The sequence below is a fragment of the Rhamphochromis longiceps genome, linkage group LG14, assembly GCF_057381845.1.
Source record: "Rhamphochromis longiceps isolate RC_006_pf linkage group LG14, R_longiceps_female_GT1.1, whole genome shotgun sequence".
NCBI classification, from domain to species: domain Eukaryota; kingdom Metazoa; phylum Chordata; class Actinopteri; order Cichliformes; family Cichlidae; genus Rhamphochromis; species Rhamphochromis longiceps.
The window spans coordinates 24,026,973-24,046,601 of record NC_140570.1 but is presented as its reverse complement, the minus strand read 5'-3'; the positions used below and the strand labels follow the sequence as shown (position 1 = coordinate 24,046,601).

At 38.4% G+C, this 19,629-nt stretch overlaps 2 protein-coding genes across 3 annotated transcripts in view; both read left to right on the top strand.

Moving 5' to 3' along the window:
- Positions 1-5,150, top strand: part of prkd2 (protein kinase D2) — a 35,689-nt gene extending 30,539 nt beyond the window's left edge. For both annotated transcript variants that reach the window (XM_085429212.1, XM_085429213.1), the window contains 5 exons: positions 1,092-1,253; positions 1,498-1,596; positions 2,203-2,470; positions 2,890-2,975; positions 3,571-5,150. In XM_085429212.1, the coding sequence (XP_085285338.1) occupies positions 1,092-1,253; positions 1,498-1,596; positions 2,203-2,470; positions 2,890-2,975; positions 3,571-3,795 (840 nt within the window). In that variant the 3' untranslated portion in view covers positions 3,796-5,150. The remainder of the gene's footprint in view (positions 1-1,091; positions 1,254-1,497; positions 1,597-2,202; positions 2,471-2,889; positions 2,976-3,570) is intronic.
- A 5,124-nt stretch (positions 5,151-10,274) lies between these two features.
- On the top strand, positions 10,275-18,791 carry gpr184 (G protein-coupled receptor 184). Its single transcript, XM_085429215.1, has 2 exons — positions 10,275-10,585; positions 15,445-18,791. Exon 2 carries the CDS (start codon positions 15,488-15,490, stop codon positions 16,532-16,534), a length of 1,047 nt encoding a protein of 348 aa, XP_085285341.1. The 5' UTR covers positions 10,275-10,585; positions 15,445-15,487; the 3' UTR covers positions 16,535-18,791.
- The last annotated feature ends 838 nt before the right edge of the window (positions 18,792-19,629 follow it).

The window sequence follows — 19,629 nt, the reverse complement described above, 5'->3', positions numbered from 1 at the left end:
TTTACCTGAAACATCTGGTGGAAATGACCCATGCCTTTTTTACTTTATCTTTTTTTACACCTTGGCTAATGTGATGACTCACACGATTAAAAGTGGGTCAAAGACTCTTAAGAGACGACCCCCACTAGGGTTTAAATACCTGGGACTCTCCACCGTTTGGTTTTAGAACTAAAGAAGCATTTTGGATGAAATGTGACAAGTCTCCACAAAACTTAATCCAAATGCTTTCTTTCCAAGCTCATTATGCCTGAAAGAAAGTAAAAAACCATTTGTAATATTAAAAACTACCATTAAACACAGTGAGACAGTAATAATGTAATAGTAATCTGTGCTTTGTAGTATCACAATAACCAGATTTTAATCTACACTATTAAAAAAGCTCAGTTTTGCTTATTTAAATGATTAATTTCTAATTATTTTACCTCGCAGTCATTGACAGTATTTAAATAAGTAGTACTGTTTCTCCTTTCCTTATGTGATTGCAACTTCTGAAACGAGCAAAAATGAAAGTTTGCATATAGAATTCAACTAAATGACACGACTGTATAAAACCATTTAACATTTTCATTCATGCCAAATATGTGACAGGGAAAGACTTCACATTAACAACGTCTGTTTAAAATATATATTTTTGAAAAATAACAACGTATGTTTGATTTCACCTTCTTGGGCGGCAGACTTTTTTCCCCAGCAGATGGAGGTAGTGGTGCACTAGTCAGTCTGAACTTCCCCCTGCAGCTCGGCATTTTACACAAATGCAGTTATGCAGTCATTATTATTTATGGAACATATGTCATATGTGTGACTTCTGCGGAATACTTATATTATATTGTTTGCCAAAACAGAGTTTATAAATTTTCTGTTCTCTGCTTCCTTCTCCTGTGGTTTACTGTCTGGTTGTCACGGTCTGGTCCTTTCTGTTTATCCCCTCCTGTGATGTTCTTCCTGTATTGCCCAATTTATATTTGCTTCTTAGATTCACACTCTATCACAGTTTATTTCTGGTATTTCATCTTTTTACACACAACATATTTTTTCTTATCGTCCGCCTTCTCCCCACACTCCCCTCACCCTTCTGTTGTTTCTCTCAGAGTTTACGTCATCTGGGCATTGTAAACCTGGAGTGTATGTTTGAAACCCCAGAGAAAGTGTTTGTGGTCATGGAGAAACTACACGGTGACATGCTGGAGATGATTCTCTCCAGCGAAAAAGGCAGATTGCCCGAGAGGCTCACAAAGTTCCTCATCACGCAGGTGTGTATGCATTTTCAAATAAGTCCCATAGCGGTAGAGAGTGGGTAGTAGAGACCCACAAGACTAAAATGGCATTCTGATGCTGCAGTGTTTCGCTGCATGCTTCCTCTGCTGTCATGATGAACATTTACTGAACCTTACATTTCTGCATATTCTAAAACGAAGCTTTGCTGTGTTTGATTTTGTTTCGGATCATCTTGCTCCCGTGATTTTGGGTATGCACATGACGTCGGTGTGCATGCAGATTCTTGCAGCTCTGAGGCACCTGCACTTTAAGAACATTGTTCACTGTGACCTAAAACCTGAAAATGTGCTACTTGCCTCTGCCGATCCCTCCCCACAGGTAAAAACACACACACACACACACACACACACACACACACACACACACACACACACACACACACACACACACACACACACACACACACACACACAGATGGATTTCCCAAATCTGAGCTGAGGAAAGTAACAGACACTTGCTAATGGCGTTTTGGTTACATGAGTCCTGTTTCTGTTTCTTTCTCTTAACATTCTTTCTCATAACCGTTCAGCTATCTTAGTGAGGACCTTCATTGACATAATGGTTTCCCTAGCCCCTTACCCTAACCATTAAAAATGAATGCCTAACCCTTACCCTATACCTAACCATAACCTAATTGTAACCCTGACACTAAAACTACATTTTGAGCCTCAAAAAGGCTTCAAACTTGTGAGGACCGGTTTTTGTGTCCTCACAAATGACTTTTGGTTCTCACAGGTATAGTAGAATGCAGATTTTCTCACAAAGATAGCTAGACAGGAACACGCACACACGCACTTGCCCAACCAGCTCGTTTGCAACACATGTGGTTTCTGCACTTGCTCATATACATTTCCTGCCATTTTGTTATTTTACCAGATGCCTCGCAGTCATGTGTCTCTGTTCTTGACTGTTTTCTTCTCTCAGGTGAAGTTGTGTGATTTTGGCTTTGCCCGTATCATTGGAGAGAAGTCATTCCGCCGTTCAGTGGTTGGCACACCTGCCTATCTGGCTCCAGAAGTTCTGTTAAACCAGGGCTATAACCGCTCACTAGACATGTGGTCAGTCGGCGTCATTATGTACGTCAGCCTCAGCGGGACATTCCCATTCAATGAAGATGAAGATATCAATGACCAGATCCACAACGCAGCCTTTATGTATCCTCCTAATCCCTGGAAGCAGATCTCCAGTGATGGTAATCTCAGAGAGGGAATCAGCTAGAGGAGATTTCTCCTGTTAAACACAACCGTGAGATGGACGTTGATGTACACTTACAATACCTGCAAAAGCTATTGGATTGGTTTTTGTAATCAATATATAAAATTGTTATTTAACATCACCTTTGCCTAGTAGTGGAGAAAAAAATAAAATGTATGAGTGCATATGAGAAAGGGCAGCAAAGAGTGACTAGTACTGAATGTTGTTTTCAGAATGCAACCAATCTGATCTGTGATAAGTTGTACTTCAGTTTTACCACAACTAAAGTCGGGTTTAGTGTCTAGACAAATAAGGTATGATAAAGAGATGACAACTCTGATGGTTTCTGTGTGCTTGCGTGTGTGTGAGTGAGAGGTGGTTTGATTTTTATTGAAAAACATGTGTTTGTGTTTCCAGCTATTGACCTGATCAACAACCTGCTGCAAGTTAAGATGAGGAAACGCTACAGTGTAGATAAAAGTCTCAGCCACGCATACTTACAGGTACTATATTAATGAACTGCTCACAGGCACACATTAGAATGAATGTTCCACTCTATCGTTCCTACAATTTTTTTTTATCCGTTATTATTTGCTATTAAACATACAAGAAAAAGCCCCCTTTTCTGTGGTAAATGCTAGTAACTGTAGTTTCTGAGCAGCAATTTAAGTCCTTAAAATTGCTTCAATAAAATTTGTTGCTTTTAAAGAAAATTGCAACAATAAAGCCGAGGTCTATGCACACAAATCCGAGCGTTGAAATGTCAGCTCAAGGCCGGAGGTTTTTAACTTTATTGAAAACATAACAGAAAGGGGATTAGTTAAAGAAATTGTGTTTTCTTTGACTGCACAGCTCTTAAATGCCTGCTTCAAAACAAAATGTTTAGCGGTGGAAAAGCAGGCTGCTATTGCTGTTGTTTTTTTTGTTGCCAGAATGTCACCGGATTAATTAATATTCATTGTCACGGTAGCCACGAGTGGGTTGAAGCAAACATGTGCCCCCGCAAACAAATGCATTGGCACATGTATCGATCAAATCTTTGCGATTCCCGACACTCAGATTTCATCACCGTGTTTATTCCTGTTTGTCATTTCCCAGGACTATCAGACGTGGCTCGACCTGCGGGAACTGGAGACTAAGCTTGGGGAACGTTACATTACCCACGAGAGCGATGACAGCCGCTGGCAAATGTATGCCCGTGAACACACTCTGCCATACCCTGCTCACTTTGTGCCGCCTCCTCTGGCGCAGGCTTCCGATGACGAGGACGGCGGGGAGGATGCAGATATGCAAGGTCTCACAGAGAGGGTCAGCATACTCTGACCACAGAGAGGTGGAGGACTCACGCTCATTTAGGAAGGATGAAAGAAGCGGGGAGAAGGAGAAGGGGATGGTGGCCTTGTACTCTAAAAAGACACACTTGCAAAGAATCATGTGGTTTTTATAAAATAAAGTGTCTGACTGATTAGAGCTGCGTGAGAGCACTCGGTTTTACAGCTATAAATCCAATTTCTCTCCTCCAGCCCGAAGAAAACCTTTAAAGCATTTACTCTGCTCGTCTTGGTCCTCTTTCATCTTTTGAATTGTTGAATTTCTTTTATGATAAAGACTGCTCAACTCTATTTCACATTCCCTGTTCATCTGTTCAGGGTGCCTTTACAGATAAAAGGTGCGGAGTGAACCGTAAATCCGAATTTGTCAGAGGAATGAAAAACAGCATGTTCTTTCCCCCTGTCAGTGTAGTGTGCATCAGAGCAAACAAGGAAATGGCATTTTACCACAGGTGCAGATAAGAATCAAAGAATCAAACATTTTGCTATACAAACAGTAGTAAAACCCAGCCGAAACGTTACGAAATTAAAAGCAACGCGATGCTTCTTTTTTTTCTTTAATATATTATTTTAATGGGACTGACTGGAATTACAGAAAATTCAGTTCAATCTCTTTTCAGTGATGGAGCTCTTTACAGCAACAAAAGACTTCCTCTGTGCTGGTAATTACTGAAGTGAGTCCACTGAGAGAAGCCATCTATATTCACAAATGCATTCCCATAAATTCGTGTTCTATAGTGAAAACCAAAGGTATCGATCTGGCGACAGCAAATCCTCCAGTAATTACTGCAGGTTTGTGGCCACAATGGCCTTTTAGAAAATTATATGTAATTAAAGATGCCATTATGAGTTTAAATGAACTAGCGTGCGGGCAGTGTAATACTTCCACTCACCGGACAATTTTCAGTCGTGAGATTTCGTATATCGGTGACAGCTCTCTGTAGCTGCTGCTGAAAATTGCTTTTTATTGTGTTATCATTCGTTGTGAGCCATCTGAGGTCAAGCAGGTCACTGAAATGATTTGTACCGTTAATAATGAGAAGATAAATGAACGCATCTTTCAGCAAAAGCAGACATTCCCCTGTGATGTAAGTGTAGGGGTGGACAGTGTGGGTCACTAAACTAGTTTGGACAACTTATCTTGTACAAGTATTGACTACCTTTCATGTCGATGTGTTACATGTTTCTGTGAAGTAGCATTATCTAGATTCATCATTGAACATACTGTAGTTACTGTTTTATGAATGTATAACCTGAAGCTTATATAGCTGTCAAATATGTGTAGACTGTGTATAACTTGTTTGAAGGATGATCCTGGCTTTTAGATAATACAAACCTCCTACAGCATTGTATTTGTCTTGGAAGTTTTATTTAACGTGACGTCCGTGCATGCTTAACTGGAACCTGCTCATTTTCACCTGCTTCCTGAGAAATTGCACACAGGCCTGAGCAGATACGGATTTAGTCCTAAAATATTTGTCAGCCATATACAGATTATTTGCTTTTTCCCTATAAATATATTTATAAAACAAGGGCCATTACTGTGCCTTAGATTGTCTATGGAAAAAGACGTGCTTCATTTAAAGCATAACAAAAGAATAAGGACGACTTGTTCTGCACCACTAGTTTTCTACTCACAGGCTGACAGGCTGTTATTTCTTTTACTCTCAAAAGAAGAGGAGATTTTTTCCCCTCCAAATATGCTGCTGGGTACTTTGGTACAGACATAGGCAACATGGACTAAAGAATTATGATGGAATTGGAACCAGAGACACACAAAAAAGTACTCCCAGCTCTCAAAGCACAGACAGTGGGGTTTTTTTTTTTGGTTTTTTTTTTTGGTGTTTTTTAACACCCCACAGTCTGAGTGGCACTCAAGAGGACCCTGTGGCAATGAAGGCAAAGACGCTGAATTTTTTCCCATTGTGAAATGAGTACTCTTCACTCAGTTATACTGGTAGAAGTGCACCCTTGTTGCTCCTACCCTACACCCGTCGTCATTCTCAAACAATGCCAGATGATAGACTCTTCCTTTTTCCTCCCCTCCTTTTATTTCTTTCAAGTGTCAGTAACTTTCGTTCTATCTCATCAGCTTCAATCTTCCAGCCCATTGTTTTTGCACTGTCATGTAGAGCCCTCCACTTAGTAAGCAAAAGAGACAGGCCCAAACCTCCAGAGAGACGTACCTGGCACCAGAAATTACATTTCTATTGAGTTTTATCTGCGACAAGCAATATCAGTCTAGTTTGTTAGAGTAGGTGGAAGACAGCTTAAAAATATTTCTGTTTTCACTCAACGTTTCCACTGAAAGCAAAAAAGCAGTCGGGCATCCAGATTAATGACCTTGTGCTTCTTAAATGAAAGTGTTCTTTTCACCTGCAAGCACTAGGTTTAGCAGTCTACACACACACACACACACACACACACACACACACACACACAGAGGAATAATTGATTGGCTTATTATTTAACAGAGTTAATAATCAGATGGCAGCAATCCAGTGCATTTTGGCCCATAGGACAACCTGTCAAAAGGAACATAAAAATGGGAAAGAATGTGACATAGTTGCTGGTCTGAAAGCGAGAACATATTCAGTGAGTGTCAGTTCTCTGCGTGAAAATAGCTTGTTGACGTCACAGGAGCATTGTCAATACAGTAACTCATATGACTGCTCGTTGTAGAAAAGGTATGCCGAACAGAATCTGACATGCACCTTAAATGCACCTTATGAAACTTAAAACTTAAAACTTAAACAGAAGACCACACAGAGTACCACTCCTATTAGCTAAGAACAGTAAACTGATGCTACAATTCACACTTCTTACCAAAACTGAATAATATAAGATTGGAAAATGTGCCTGCTTATGAGACTTTCTGCAGCAACATTCAAATGGTAGGGTCAGAATTGGGTATAAATGGCATGAAAGCATGGATCCAGCCTTCCTTTTATAAATTGGTCAGATTGCTGGTGGTGGTGAGGATATTTTCTTTGCTCACTTTAGGTCCCTCAGTACCAAATTCACATTTTTTTTAAACTACCTGAGTGCTATTGTCCACCATGCTTATTCATATATGACCACAGTGTATCATTTAGGAATGTATATTTCCCACCAACTGATGGCTGCCTCCAGCAGGATAACATACTGTCATAAAACTCAAATAATCTCAAACTGGGTTCTCATGATGGGTTCTCTGTACTCAAATGGCCTCTACAATCACCAGATTTGCATCCAGCAGAGCATCTTTGGAATGCGGTGGAACAGGAGATTCACATCATTGTTTGATGCTATCATGTCTGTATGGCTCGGAATTTCGGAGGAAAAATTCTAGCACCGTGTTAAATCTTTTATGGGGGCTTTGAAGGCAAAAGGGAGGCCAGTGCAGTGCTAGAAAATGTACCTAATAAGCTCAATGAGGGTATGTGACTGTTGTAAACAGTACATTCAGGTTTTTTTTTTTCTGCTGTAGATTAATATAACACAAAATTGTCTGTCCATGTTTTGGTTGTGAATTAACGTGTAATCTTGTTCTCATTAGTGTGCTCTTTTGTCTTTACCACAGACAGTTTTCTTGAGAATTAGTTTGTGGTGCGATAGAGACGCGGAGGGTCCAGAGAGTGGCGTAATAAAGAAGCCATTTTAAATACACACTCATCACACCACAACTCTTCTCTACCCCTGCTTCCCCGTGTTTTTAAACACGGTGGGCGTGATTGCGGATGCCGTGCCGGTGCTTCCGCCTGGCACCGCCGACCACGCCTCACCACATAGTTCTTTTTGATTTTGTTTTTTTTAAACTAAGAAATATATTAACAATAATCGCAACTTGATACTTTATTAACGTACTCAGAAGTGTAATGTGATCTTTGAACTTGTATTATATTAGTGTCGCTTCCATACGGAAAGAGCTACTGATTACTTATTTCCATAGCACGTTTTGTCATCTAAACCTCTGAGACCTCCCAGTGCTCATTTCTTGTCAGCTTTAGTGGAGTCTGTTTTGTTCTGCAGCTCTGCTTGGGGTGCATGCACATGCATGCCAATTGATTTTAGCCAGTGGGTGCAATTCCATTTTCTCTCAGGCTTGTTCAGAAGTTATCTGTATTAATGAAGTCTGTGGGAGAAAGTGCTGTTTTTCCACAAGAGGCAATTGGCTGTGTGCTCAAAAGGTTACCAGGAGTGTTCATAACTCAGAGAGTGTCATCTTATTTGAACTGCAACTACTCCTAGAACAATTGCAATTTGCACTCTCAGTTTATAGCTGCACCTCATCTGGAAAACACATCAGCTTTTCATTAAATACAAAAGAAAGTAGTGCACGCATGCGGAATTTCGAGATAATGCTACCCAATCAAAATAAGAACTGAACTCCAGAGTTTTCAGTCATTTCCACTTTCTTGTTATTTCATGCTTCTCGAGATAACGATCTGTGTAAACACTGAACACAAAGCCCACAAACCATCATTAGCTCTGGAAATGTTTTGTTTGTGATTGTGTAACATGATCACAAATTCTGATTGCACTTTCCTCCACTTGGTATGACTGCACAACCGATGACCTCCAGCTTGGCCATCAAGTACATTAAACGGCTATACCAGCTGCTGAGTTTGCCCCTGCACTCAGGCGTAATGCATTTTGAAAGGCAATAGATCAACTGTGTAGAGCAATTTGCAAAATTACAGAAAATTGCAGCGCATTTCCGGTTGTCATGTAGATGCATGACCAAAAAGGTACTAAATCTCTTTCTGTATCACACCACTGTGTGATGCAACAAAAGCTAAACCCTAAGCTTAAAAACCACTGGGAGGTGTGAAATACTTGCAATCCTACCATTATCATAAAATGTCAATATCTGTATTTATATTACATACAAGACTGTTTTTCTAAAATGACATTTCCATAAATAATCTTTTAAATAGTTTTTATGGAAAATTTATGATGGCAAAATTCACTGTATGCCTACTGCTCTGTCTCATTAGTGCCCTCTGACTCTGCTTCATGTGACCGCAAGTTGGATGCTTGTTACCAAAAAACAGGCAGGTAAACCAACAAAATGATTTATTTTAAGGTGATAGAGGTGAAGCACACTATCATGCGAGGAAACAGTTACAAGAAACTGAAATGCACCAAACATATGCCCACTGCCTTGTCTTGTTCTCTTTTGCCAAAATAGCAAAGAATTTTCCATATATCAGTGTCATACTAAGGAATGAAAAAGGGAAGTTGACAAATTTAATATCCACATGCACAACTTTTAAAAAATATTCTCAGCACTTAAACTTTTTGGCATCACATTATTGGCACCTTGAGGTAGTCGTTAAAAAAGTGTAAAAGCCACAGCAGAAGTGACAGATAAACTTGTTCTGTATTTGAGTTTAAGAAAAAATAGGTTAGTAGCATAGGTAGGTAAAATAATACATCACCAACATGGCCTTAAATAGTATTTAGACACAATTAATGTGGTTGCTAAGTGATGTAAGCTCTGTAAGACTACATTACAGACAAAAAGCTGGATCTGTTAGAAATGACAGACAATAAAAGCCTGAATTCAACAGGAAAATGTACACATTCATGTAATGTTATTTAATCATTTGTTTATTAGAGAAGAAAAAAATTAAAAGAAAGAATACCAATAAAAAGAAAATTACTCATTCTTACTCATATTCTGCTGAAATGCAGTGACAAAAAGCTGAACTTATTGAACATGTGTGTGACATCAAAGCATTACAAAGGAAAGAAGAAACAATGCTTCAGGTGGTGGAAAATCAGAGTATCTGGAAATTCCCCTTTTGAGTATTTTATTTCCATACATTTATCGTTTCCGTTTCAATAATCGTCTACTTTCCTTTCCTTTTTCTTAACGTCATGTAAGGAATGTGTTCTTGCCGTCAACATTCACATCTGTACACTGATGGTCACTCAACGCATAACCAGAGCAACCTCAAGGTTTCGTCACAGACTCCATTTATAAACATGTGAACAGCCTCGACTGAGACCTACACGGTGCTGATACCCAGTGTTCACATCATCTGAAACAGAGCAACGTTCTTTATCTTCTTCGTGTTTTACAGTGACGTGATTGACACATTTTGGTTTTCTCGTACTGAACCAGACTGAAAGTGATCAGCCAAACTGAAAAAGATATTTAGACCAAAAAAAGGAGTGAATGACCCACTCATTAAGAGCTACAACTACAATGATGCTATTTAAACACTCACTGTGATGTAAAAGGGGAAGACAGGAGCTATGCAGCTCCCGACCCATAAGTTACAAATTTCCCTTAAATCGGAGAGGAGGAGGAGGGGACTTTTTTCTGGTCTCATAAGAGCATTAACGCATGATTCATATCTTTTCTATAACCGTTTAATTTTTGCCCAGCCCTGAACACTTCCTGCACGCACGTGTGCAGAAGCAAACCTCCCTCCTCCTACGTGTGTCTTCCCCTTTCTGTACTTCGCCCTTCCACACTTCTTACTGACATTTCAGCTGTGGCTGTCAACGGGAACTAGCAACGAGAGCAAACTACACAGTACAGAGAAAAACAACCTCTTGCATCTGTAGCTATTGAACTGGCTGTTAATGATCTGGTTCATTTGAGATTATGAGGAACTGCAGTGGCTTGGCTGCATGTCAGCAGCTCTGAAAAGTCTCTTCTGAAGCTTTTTTTCTGATCTTCCTGGACTGAACTCTGCTGAACCTGAAGCAGGTCTGGAATGCGTCTAACACTCTTCACCCACTGGACAGCTTTCTACAAGATACAACTTTCTATCAACAAACAACAGGTGAGGTCATTCATTACTGACTGGAGTTCTGGAAACCAGATGAGGGAATTTATGTAAAACTTTTTATAAACTGCCCTAGAAAAGGACAAGTTCAAAGGTAACTTTTATTATGTTTGCCAAGTTCTTAAATGTAGTAATTTATTTTGAAACCGCACTTCATATGCTGGGCTTCTTTTTGTACCCAGTGGACTGTTGTCAAGGGAAAGATGGAATGCTTGAGGTGATGTGAGTAACCACTGCAAAAATAATTAGGTTTGAAATGTTGATTCTCTGGAGGGTTGAATGTTTTCTGTGATTCTCCCAGCGGTGGTCACCACAGCATGCTGGAGAGGGCAACAGAAAACTGCTCTGGAAGAAGAAACTGTGGACTGCTTTACCTTTGAAACACCACTTTGGTATGAGGGAGGCAAGCTAAAATGCATATTTCTTCTTTTTGTTTTAAAAGGGGGGCATCTGGCAATCACCACATCCCCCCTCTTTAGAGATAAGGCTAAAATGCTGCTCTCTTAACAATTCATAATGACAACCAGATTTACTTCAGCACATAATGCTAACAAACACATAGTTGGCTCAGATGGAAAAAACGAGTGAATCAAGCCCTGGCCAGCTGTGCAAAGTAGTCGTTTGTTTGGATTTGAAATGTACTGATAGAGACAGCAAAAGAACAAAAAGATGTATGCAAGAGGAAAAAAGAAAAAAAATATTGTTTTTAAGAAGGACCTGAACAGGACAAATGAACCATTACAGGCATTAGAGGTAAACGCTATCTTTGTAATAGGGGAATACCTGTTTGTCATTAGTCATAGTATCCTAAGTGGTGACTAACAACTGAAATATTTTAGAAAAGTTTTGATTTATGAGGAAAACTTTCCTATAATGCAGTCATGATAAGTCTCCCATTTTTTTTTTTAATTTTATGAATAATCCATTAAATCAAACCCATTTCAAACACACCTGCACACAGGCACGTGCAGACACACATTATCGTTCTCTGAAGACGATCTGTCTCCAAATGGCTTCTCTATTATTGAGTTTTCTGGACGTTAATAGCATTAGATGCTTCCTGAGCCTATAAACACACCAGGGTCAAGCCTGGAAGAGAGAGAGGGAACAAAACAAAGAGAGGAAACAAATATCAGCAAAAGCCACAGAAATAACGAGCAAAGTTTGATCTCCTAATGCTTAAATTTTATACAGCAAATGGAAAGAATAAAATATCTGTACAAAAATATTTTAGTCTTGTGGTCTACATTAAGAAGAGTGTGTTAACCATTGGTTCCCATTACCTGGTAAAATAATTAATGTGGATTTTTTTTCCAGTGGAACACAAACTAAACATTAACCCCTTAATCGTCACAATGAATGGGTGTATAAGATTGTACTGATGGTGTAAATATGAATAAATACTTTGGTTATTAACTGAAACCAGAGGACATTTTCAAAAAATTCTGTTGTGATAAACTAAAATTTTAAAAAATGTTCAAGGCTGATGACACAGTTTCACAGACCAATAGAAAGCCTATAAACAGTCTGAAAGGAAAACCATAACACAACCAGTTGAACTTTGTAACAGTTCCTCTGAAACAACATTCCTAATTATGTAGTATTCATGTGTGAGTTCTTTTGTACAATCAGGTTCTGGCCTTAGTTAGCCTGTCATAGTTTCGTTGAATTATTTTTGAACCAAGCTGAACTCATGCTCGGTCTGCCCAGAAATATCCTTCTCAGTCAGCATCTTAACATGTCTGTTTAACCGCACTGTTAGCATCTGTAGTCAAAACATGGCCATGCTGTAGGAAATCCAAATTTACCCCGAATAAACCACTAAACTGTTTTAACTGTGCAGCATCTTTTGTATTTTTAATGCATTAGTCGTCAATTATGACTATATATTCCAAACCATTTTTAGGTTTCATATTATTTATGAATGTGTCAGAATTTAAAACATTAACAAGAACGCGCGAATAGCCTCCTTCTGTAACAGTTAAGCATGTCACTCTTTAACTTTTACATTAAACAGAGTAGATTAAAACAGGGGGACAAAAAGCCTAAAGATGTGCATTACTAGAAAACAATTAGGTCTGTTATGTTAAGAGATGGTCATGTCCCATATGAAATGTGTAGGATTTCATTGAAAACAACTGGACTTTAAAAAGTGAAAGTTTAGTGAACTCTATTTATTTGTACTTTGATGAGATGTATAATTGAGTAAAACATATAAAAATATTTATCATTTATACACATTAATGTGTTGCAAGCCCTATGATGTAAGTCATTTTCTGTTAAGCCTGCAACGTGCTGCACAAAATTCATGCGACACGCCTGTAATGTAACTGATCGTTATGCCTGCACGATAATATGTATGGGATATATAAACGTCATAAAGAATTAACTTTATTAAATGTTAATAATAATGTTTTGCTAAGTTATGCACTTTTATGGACACTACCTAATTTTTCAAACAAAGTTGACAACTTCATACATCACATATTGACATGAAGAAAGACAATTAGTGTCATGTGATCATCTACATGTGTGCTCCAAATAATTTTTTTTTTTTTAAATCTAGAAAATCTGTATTTCAAAAAAGTCCTCCTGCCGTTCAAAAGGCATTGTTTGCACCCCTTACTTGTCTTAGTCTGCAAAATAGGTATATTTTGTTATCTTTTCTGGACATAAAAAATTGAAAGAGCAGGAAATGCAAATGTGATCCATCATCATTTCAATTATATTTTCAGTCATAGAGCCTTTTATTTTTTTCCCCCAGGAGGTAGCTTACATGGCCTTCAGTAAGAACTGGAATCTGTTCATGGCCTTTGCATTGAATTATACTTCTTCTCTACCAAGCTAGTTAGTGAGCCAGCATTACCATTATTATAATAATAATAACAACAACAACAACAACAACAATACATTTTATTTAGGAAAGTGCCTTTCAAAACACTCAAGGACACTGTACACAGCAGAATAGAGACAAGCAATAACAACAACAAACATAACAACTTACAAATTTATAAGGATAAAACATAAAGCAAATAAATAAAAGAGATTATGTGATAATGCATATTATGGGAAATAAAATGCAGCTCACATGTTACAAGTCACAGTAAGCTACAACAGATTGTTTGCAGTTATGCTAGCTTGGCCAAAAAACCTCACTCATCAGTGTATTACAAAGAATACCCAACAAAGAGCGCAGAGGTTCTCTCAGATGCCTTGCCCACTGACCTTGTCGTTATACCACAAATCTCTCACCTTTTAACCCTTGTGTGGTGTTCGTATTTTTGTTACTCAGCCAGTGTTCATGGGTCTGGTGGACCCGCTAGAGTTTTGGCTTTCCAAATTAACACTATCAAACAATTTTATGTTAAATTACTCAACAGATGTTTACTTCATCCCAATTACAAGACATATGAACAGCAAACATGGTTAATTTTTTCCCTTTACCTTTGTTAGATCACATTTATGAATTAATGTGCTTCTCGTTTTTCTTTTATATAAAATGTTATAAATAAATCAGTTATAATCAAGTGGAGTGAGTGGAAAGACACAACACATTTACACGTGAAAAAATAATTAATTGTTTAATTTTTCTATTGAAAAAAACTGAACACGGGTCTCAGAGACCCGAACACCATACAAGGGTTAAATGTCCAAGTTCAGTCGAATAGTTTCGTATCCTCTCTGAAACTGCACTGCTAGCTTTACTCTCATGGAAAAGAAGACTTCTTCAAAGAGGAAAGGTTCATGTCAAAATAACAAAATCAGTCTCACAGCAGATTATTTGACCTGCTCTTTGTCTTTTATCTTTTTGAAACAGAAAGTATTACTGGATTATTATTAAATTCATTTTGAAATTCTTGTCTCTGCTGGGTTACGCTAATCTTTAAGATGTATCTGGTGTGAATTACACTCAGAGCTCTGTGATGGACCAGGTGTGATGGTTCAAATCAGGGAGAGAATTAATTGATTCATTTATAGAGTGCATGAGTTTCACATTACTCATTCTTGAAGCTGCAGTAAACAACTACCTTCGTCACATCTGCATCTGTTTGTAACGTCACATTTTCCACGTGTGGGACTAATAAAGGTTATCTTATCTTATCTTTAAATTGGAAATAACTGGTCCAACTCACTATATGACTGCCAACTTTTTTGTCCCCCAGAATGCAATTCTGTGGGAGCCTGCAAGGCTCTTATTGTGCTGAGAAACAAAAAGTAACCTGTAATCTGTGATTACTGTAAAATGCAAATAATCAGTTTGCCTGTACATTCTGTGCGATCCTCGCCTGCAACTTAGACCACGCAGGAGAATAAATGCAGCAATTTATAGATAATTTAATAAAAAGTAGCATTAACAACAAGTAATGTTGATCGAGTGCTCAGGTGATCGAGTGCAGAAGGTTCTACATCAAGTTAATCTAAAAGGTATCAGTTCCTTAATGCTGTCTGTTTCCACAACAACGACAGCTTACCTTATGACATGTGTTCTCCATACAGTGCAGCTGAGGCAGGGACTTTTGGCAATTTCACTTTCTATTAAAACCGTGGGTGCAAACTGTTATCATCAAGCAGCATGACTAAACCCATACTAGGAAGCGGAGGACTCCCATCGACACTATGCCTGAACACCATATAGTGTGCAGAATCAAACTATCTCACATTGAGAAACATCAGGACAACCAAATTATTTTTTTTATCTCTTGAGCTCAGTCAACCATGAAATAGAATAGGGGATACAAAATATCTAAGCTATATTATATGTTTTTAAAGTATTACGGTGAAGTCGTGTTACCATACAAATTGTTACTGTATTTATTTTAATTTCATGGATTTAATGATGTATTTTTGTCTTGCAGGTGATTTTTTTAACCAGGGGAGTTACAGCTAACTAAAGGAACCATGAACTCCACTTTTAAACCAGAAACAGGCAACAACTCAACATGCGTTAACATTGGAGAGAGTGTTGTCAGTAACTTGCTGATGTCTGTTTACATACTGGCCTTTGTTTTTGGTTTGATCTTCAATGTACTGACCCTGGGCCCCATCATTCAACAAGTGAGGCAAAAAAATGTCCTGGGAATCTTCCTGCTCAACCTGTCTATCTCTGACTTCCTTTTCATCATCACTATGCCCCTTTGGATAAATTATTACCGGTTTAACCACCGCTGGATGCTAGGTTCTGGGTCCTGCAGTGTAGCTGGCTTTGTCTACTACTCTAATATGTATATCAGCATCTACCTGCTTTGCTGTATCTCTGTAGACCGCTGTCTGGTGGTCAGCTACCCACTCCGCTTCAAGACACACCGAACTTCTTGCTACGCCTGGATGCAGTGTATCGTAGTTTATGTGGTAGTGGTGGTGATACACATCATAATGCTGGTCTATGATAATCTCACAGACGCCCATGATGAGAACAACAATAATGACCGTTGTTATGAGACCTACCCCATGGAGAAGCCTATTGCTCTATTCAACTTGCTCAGAGTAGGCTTGGGCTTCCTGCTACCCCTGCTAGTGCTGGCAGTGAGCTACTGGAGGGTGTTAGCCACTGTGGGCCGAAGTCCCGGCCTGAGCGCCCAGGTTAAGAGGAAGGTCCGTCTTCTCTCCTTTGGAGTCATTGGGATCTTCTCAGTTTGCTTTGCTCCATATCATATTCTTTTGCTCATACGCTCACTAGTATTTTATAATAACAATTTTGATAAGAGTCACAATGGGAGTTACTGCAAGTTTGAAGAACAAATGCACTTCTTCTTCTCCTGTACGCTTGCACTGTCCAGTTTGAATGCTGTGGTGGACCCAGTGCTGTATGTGTTGGTGAGTAATGGAGTCTGGGAGCAGATGAAACTAACCTGGAGATGCCGCAGACGGACTGAACAAGAAGACTGTGCACTAACTGCTTACAAAGGAGGAAAAGCTGCCACTACTGCCACTACTAATTTAATATGAATAATAAGCTATATGTGATAGACATGTGTACAATTGTATGTGTGTGAGTGTGTATTGAGATATTATAGGATTTTGCATGGCAGCTTTTTCAAGTAAAGTCTTCCTCTCATGAGTTAAGTAACGGGATTATTTCCATCCCACTTGTGTATGTTATTTTGTGTATGTATAAAAGGCAATCTTTGTTGTTACATTTGTATGTTATATCGAGCACAGTGTAAGGAGGAAGCTGAATAATGTATGCATCTGAGTCCTGGTTAATGTGATATTAGTCTCGGGTTCTGCTCTCCCACGAGTTCTTCAGTGTAAGCCACTTCTGGTTTTGTTGTTAGACACTGTTGCCGCAACTGAAGAGCCATTGTATTTTTTTTTGTCCAATCTATGCAATCATAGCGTGACTGAGCAACCCTGATATATTTAAATATGCATTACCTCCAATGCATGCCATACAAAGCCTTTGTTAGCATAACTTTGTGTGCCCAGTGTTTGACATATTTAACAAGAAATAAATCAGTATTATGTCCAGGTGCTCAGAGTTTTTTTTTTCGCAGACAGTATGCAACAATTAACCCATACACCCAGTCTCTTAGTCTTCGCCATTAAACATATAGATAATTATAAATGCAACATAGCTGTGTGCTTCACAAGTGTCAAGTTGAAAAGGAAGGCAATAATGATGGATGTATATAAGTGTGTGTCAGGGGTGTGAGACAGAAATGGAGAAAAAGAATAATAAAGTGAAAGAAAGACAGCAAAAAGACTGAAAGAGGAAGCGTTTGAATCAACATTATGTCTGTTACTTGGTTCATAATTTATACAGCAGCTTCCTCATGCGTCAGCAGAGCTTTTTTTAGTAAACATCATTACAATCTAAGATGAACATTGACTGCATAGTATAAACCCTGAATAAAACCAGTTTTGTTTAATTAAAGGTCTATACTGCTGATTTCCTGAATTGTACAATCATGTATATCCTTCCATAAGAAGCAGTTTTGGAGGTTTGCTACTCTGGAGAATTCTGGTATCTGTTCATATGATGCCATGATCTTCCCATCAAATTCACCCTACCATGGAGCTATGCTCATAGAAACTACAAAAACCCCAAGAGCAACATTTCAGACAGGTCTCAGTTAACCTATGACAAATTGGCCAAAAAGGGGAAGGACACAAGTGTTACAATAGCCCAATGTCCAGACCTCAAGTCAACTGAAATGCTGCGACAGGAACACAAATAGCTGTGCATAAAAGAATGGCCGCAAACCTCAATCAACTTAGTCAATTTTATAGAGAAGAGTTCACCAAAATTCTTCCACAATAATGTCAGAGAATAATAAATGAATACAGAATGACTCCTTTAGATATCGCTGCTTTGGGTCTAGCAAAGTGTTTTGTTTTTTTTAAAATAAAAGGATAAAGATAAAGCCAGGCTTTTTTCCTCTGAAGTACAGAAATGTTCTGGTTTCTAAACCTTACTTTATTTTTAAACCCTCAGATACATCATGTTTAGATGCTTGAAAAGCTCTGTTGGCAAAAAAAGAAAGCATGTATCTATTTTTGAATGGAAGTCACAACTGGTGATGCTGAAGCTGCCCCATTAACTTCTTTTCAGATGGAAAAGAAAGAAAAACCCATGTTATTTTCACCACAATTTTAAAGCTTGCAGCATTTTGAAGAAGCGTTAGTAAACGAATCAGGTTTAAAGAAATTAATGTTGCAGTCAATCATCTTGTGGCATTAGCTCCAACATCTTAAAGATCCATTTTCTCCAGACTCAGCTTTTAATGAGCTAACTCAGGTTGTAGCCAGACTCATAGGAAAATCAATGCGACTCCATTGATTAGCTGTTATGACTCATAGCATTGTAATGCAGGCTTGGTCTTAATGGACTATACCAACAAGCTATACTTAGATCTTATTTTAAGCATTTGGAGTCTTTGGACATATATAACGGAGCACTCAATAGAATGAAGTTTTTAATTTCCTTTTACCCTAATGAGCTGATTAATAATTAATATTTCTACTGAAACGCAGCAGACGTCCTGCTAATTATGTTTTGTATTTCATAAGAAAGAAGCTCTCATAATGAAACTCTTTTTTTTTTTTTACAGTGTACTGTCTTTGTGTTTTTGTTTTATTTTTTAAAAACTATTTCTGCTTATTAAAGAGTGGACCTTAAAGAAAAAAGATAATTGAAATATTTTAGAAAAGGAAGACAGCAAAGTTATTAATTGTACAATAAAGAGTTTGCGATTTACTTGTGCTGCATCACATCCACTGAAGCATATTAAATTGAATGACACTTAGGAGGGTTTGTCTCATCAGAGACTTGTTCATGTATATTTGTGTGAAGCCATTGTCCATATCTTAACTGTAACAACAAGGGTCCGAAAAATTGAAGCACAGCCAGAGATCATACAGGAAATCAGATAAAAGCCAAGCATCCAAACTTTTACATGCAAGCAAAAACATCTTACATGAGTATTAGTCAGAGGAGCAATTTACACAAGAGAAGAGGCAAAAATGCCCACAAAGGCTAGTTATACATAACAGTGTACAACACCGGCATCATTTTATACACAAGGAACAAGGAAAAGTTTGGAAGTTGAGTGGAAGAATCTGAAAACACAGCCCTGCCAGAAGCTGTCTGGGCATACCACTGAAGATGATCTTTAAGGGCTCATTCGAAGAACTTTTTGGTCACACATTGTATACACAGCAGACTGACACTGGTTAATAAGACACAATTAACAGAACAAAAGCAGTTAAAAGATCCTACATACATATGTTCCCAGTCACACAGGCCTAGAAACGGTGTGTTACCACAGTTGCAATGGAAAAATGTGAATTTCCTGACCTGTTGGCAAATGGTTGCTAATGGTTGTCACTAGATAAAATTAATCGCAAAGAGGTACAGGATACTGCAACAAAAAAGTCCTTGAAATTGTTTGGTTTCTAGTGGGTTGCCATAAAATCCCTGTAATTGCATGGAAGATACGTCAACTTCTCACTGAGCAGTAGTGAAACAATAGCATTTTTCTTTTTTTAAATGTTGAGGCGAGCAACCTCGTTTTACAGTTTAAACCACACGTTTCAGTTTC

What these genes read in the sequence shown, in the direction of transcription:
- gpr184 (XM_085429215.1), top strand. Translation starts at nt 15,488, where the DNA reads ATGAACTCCACTTTTAAACCAGAAACAGGCAACAACTCAACATGCGTT.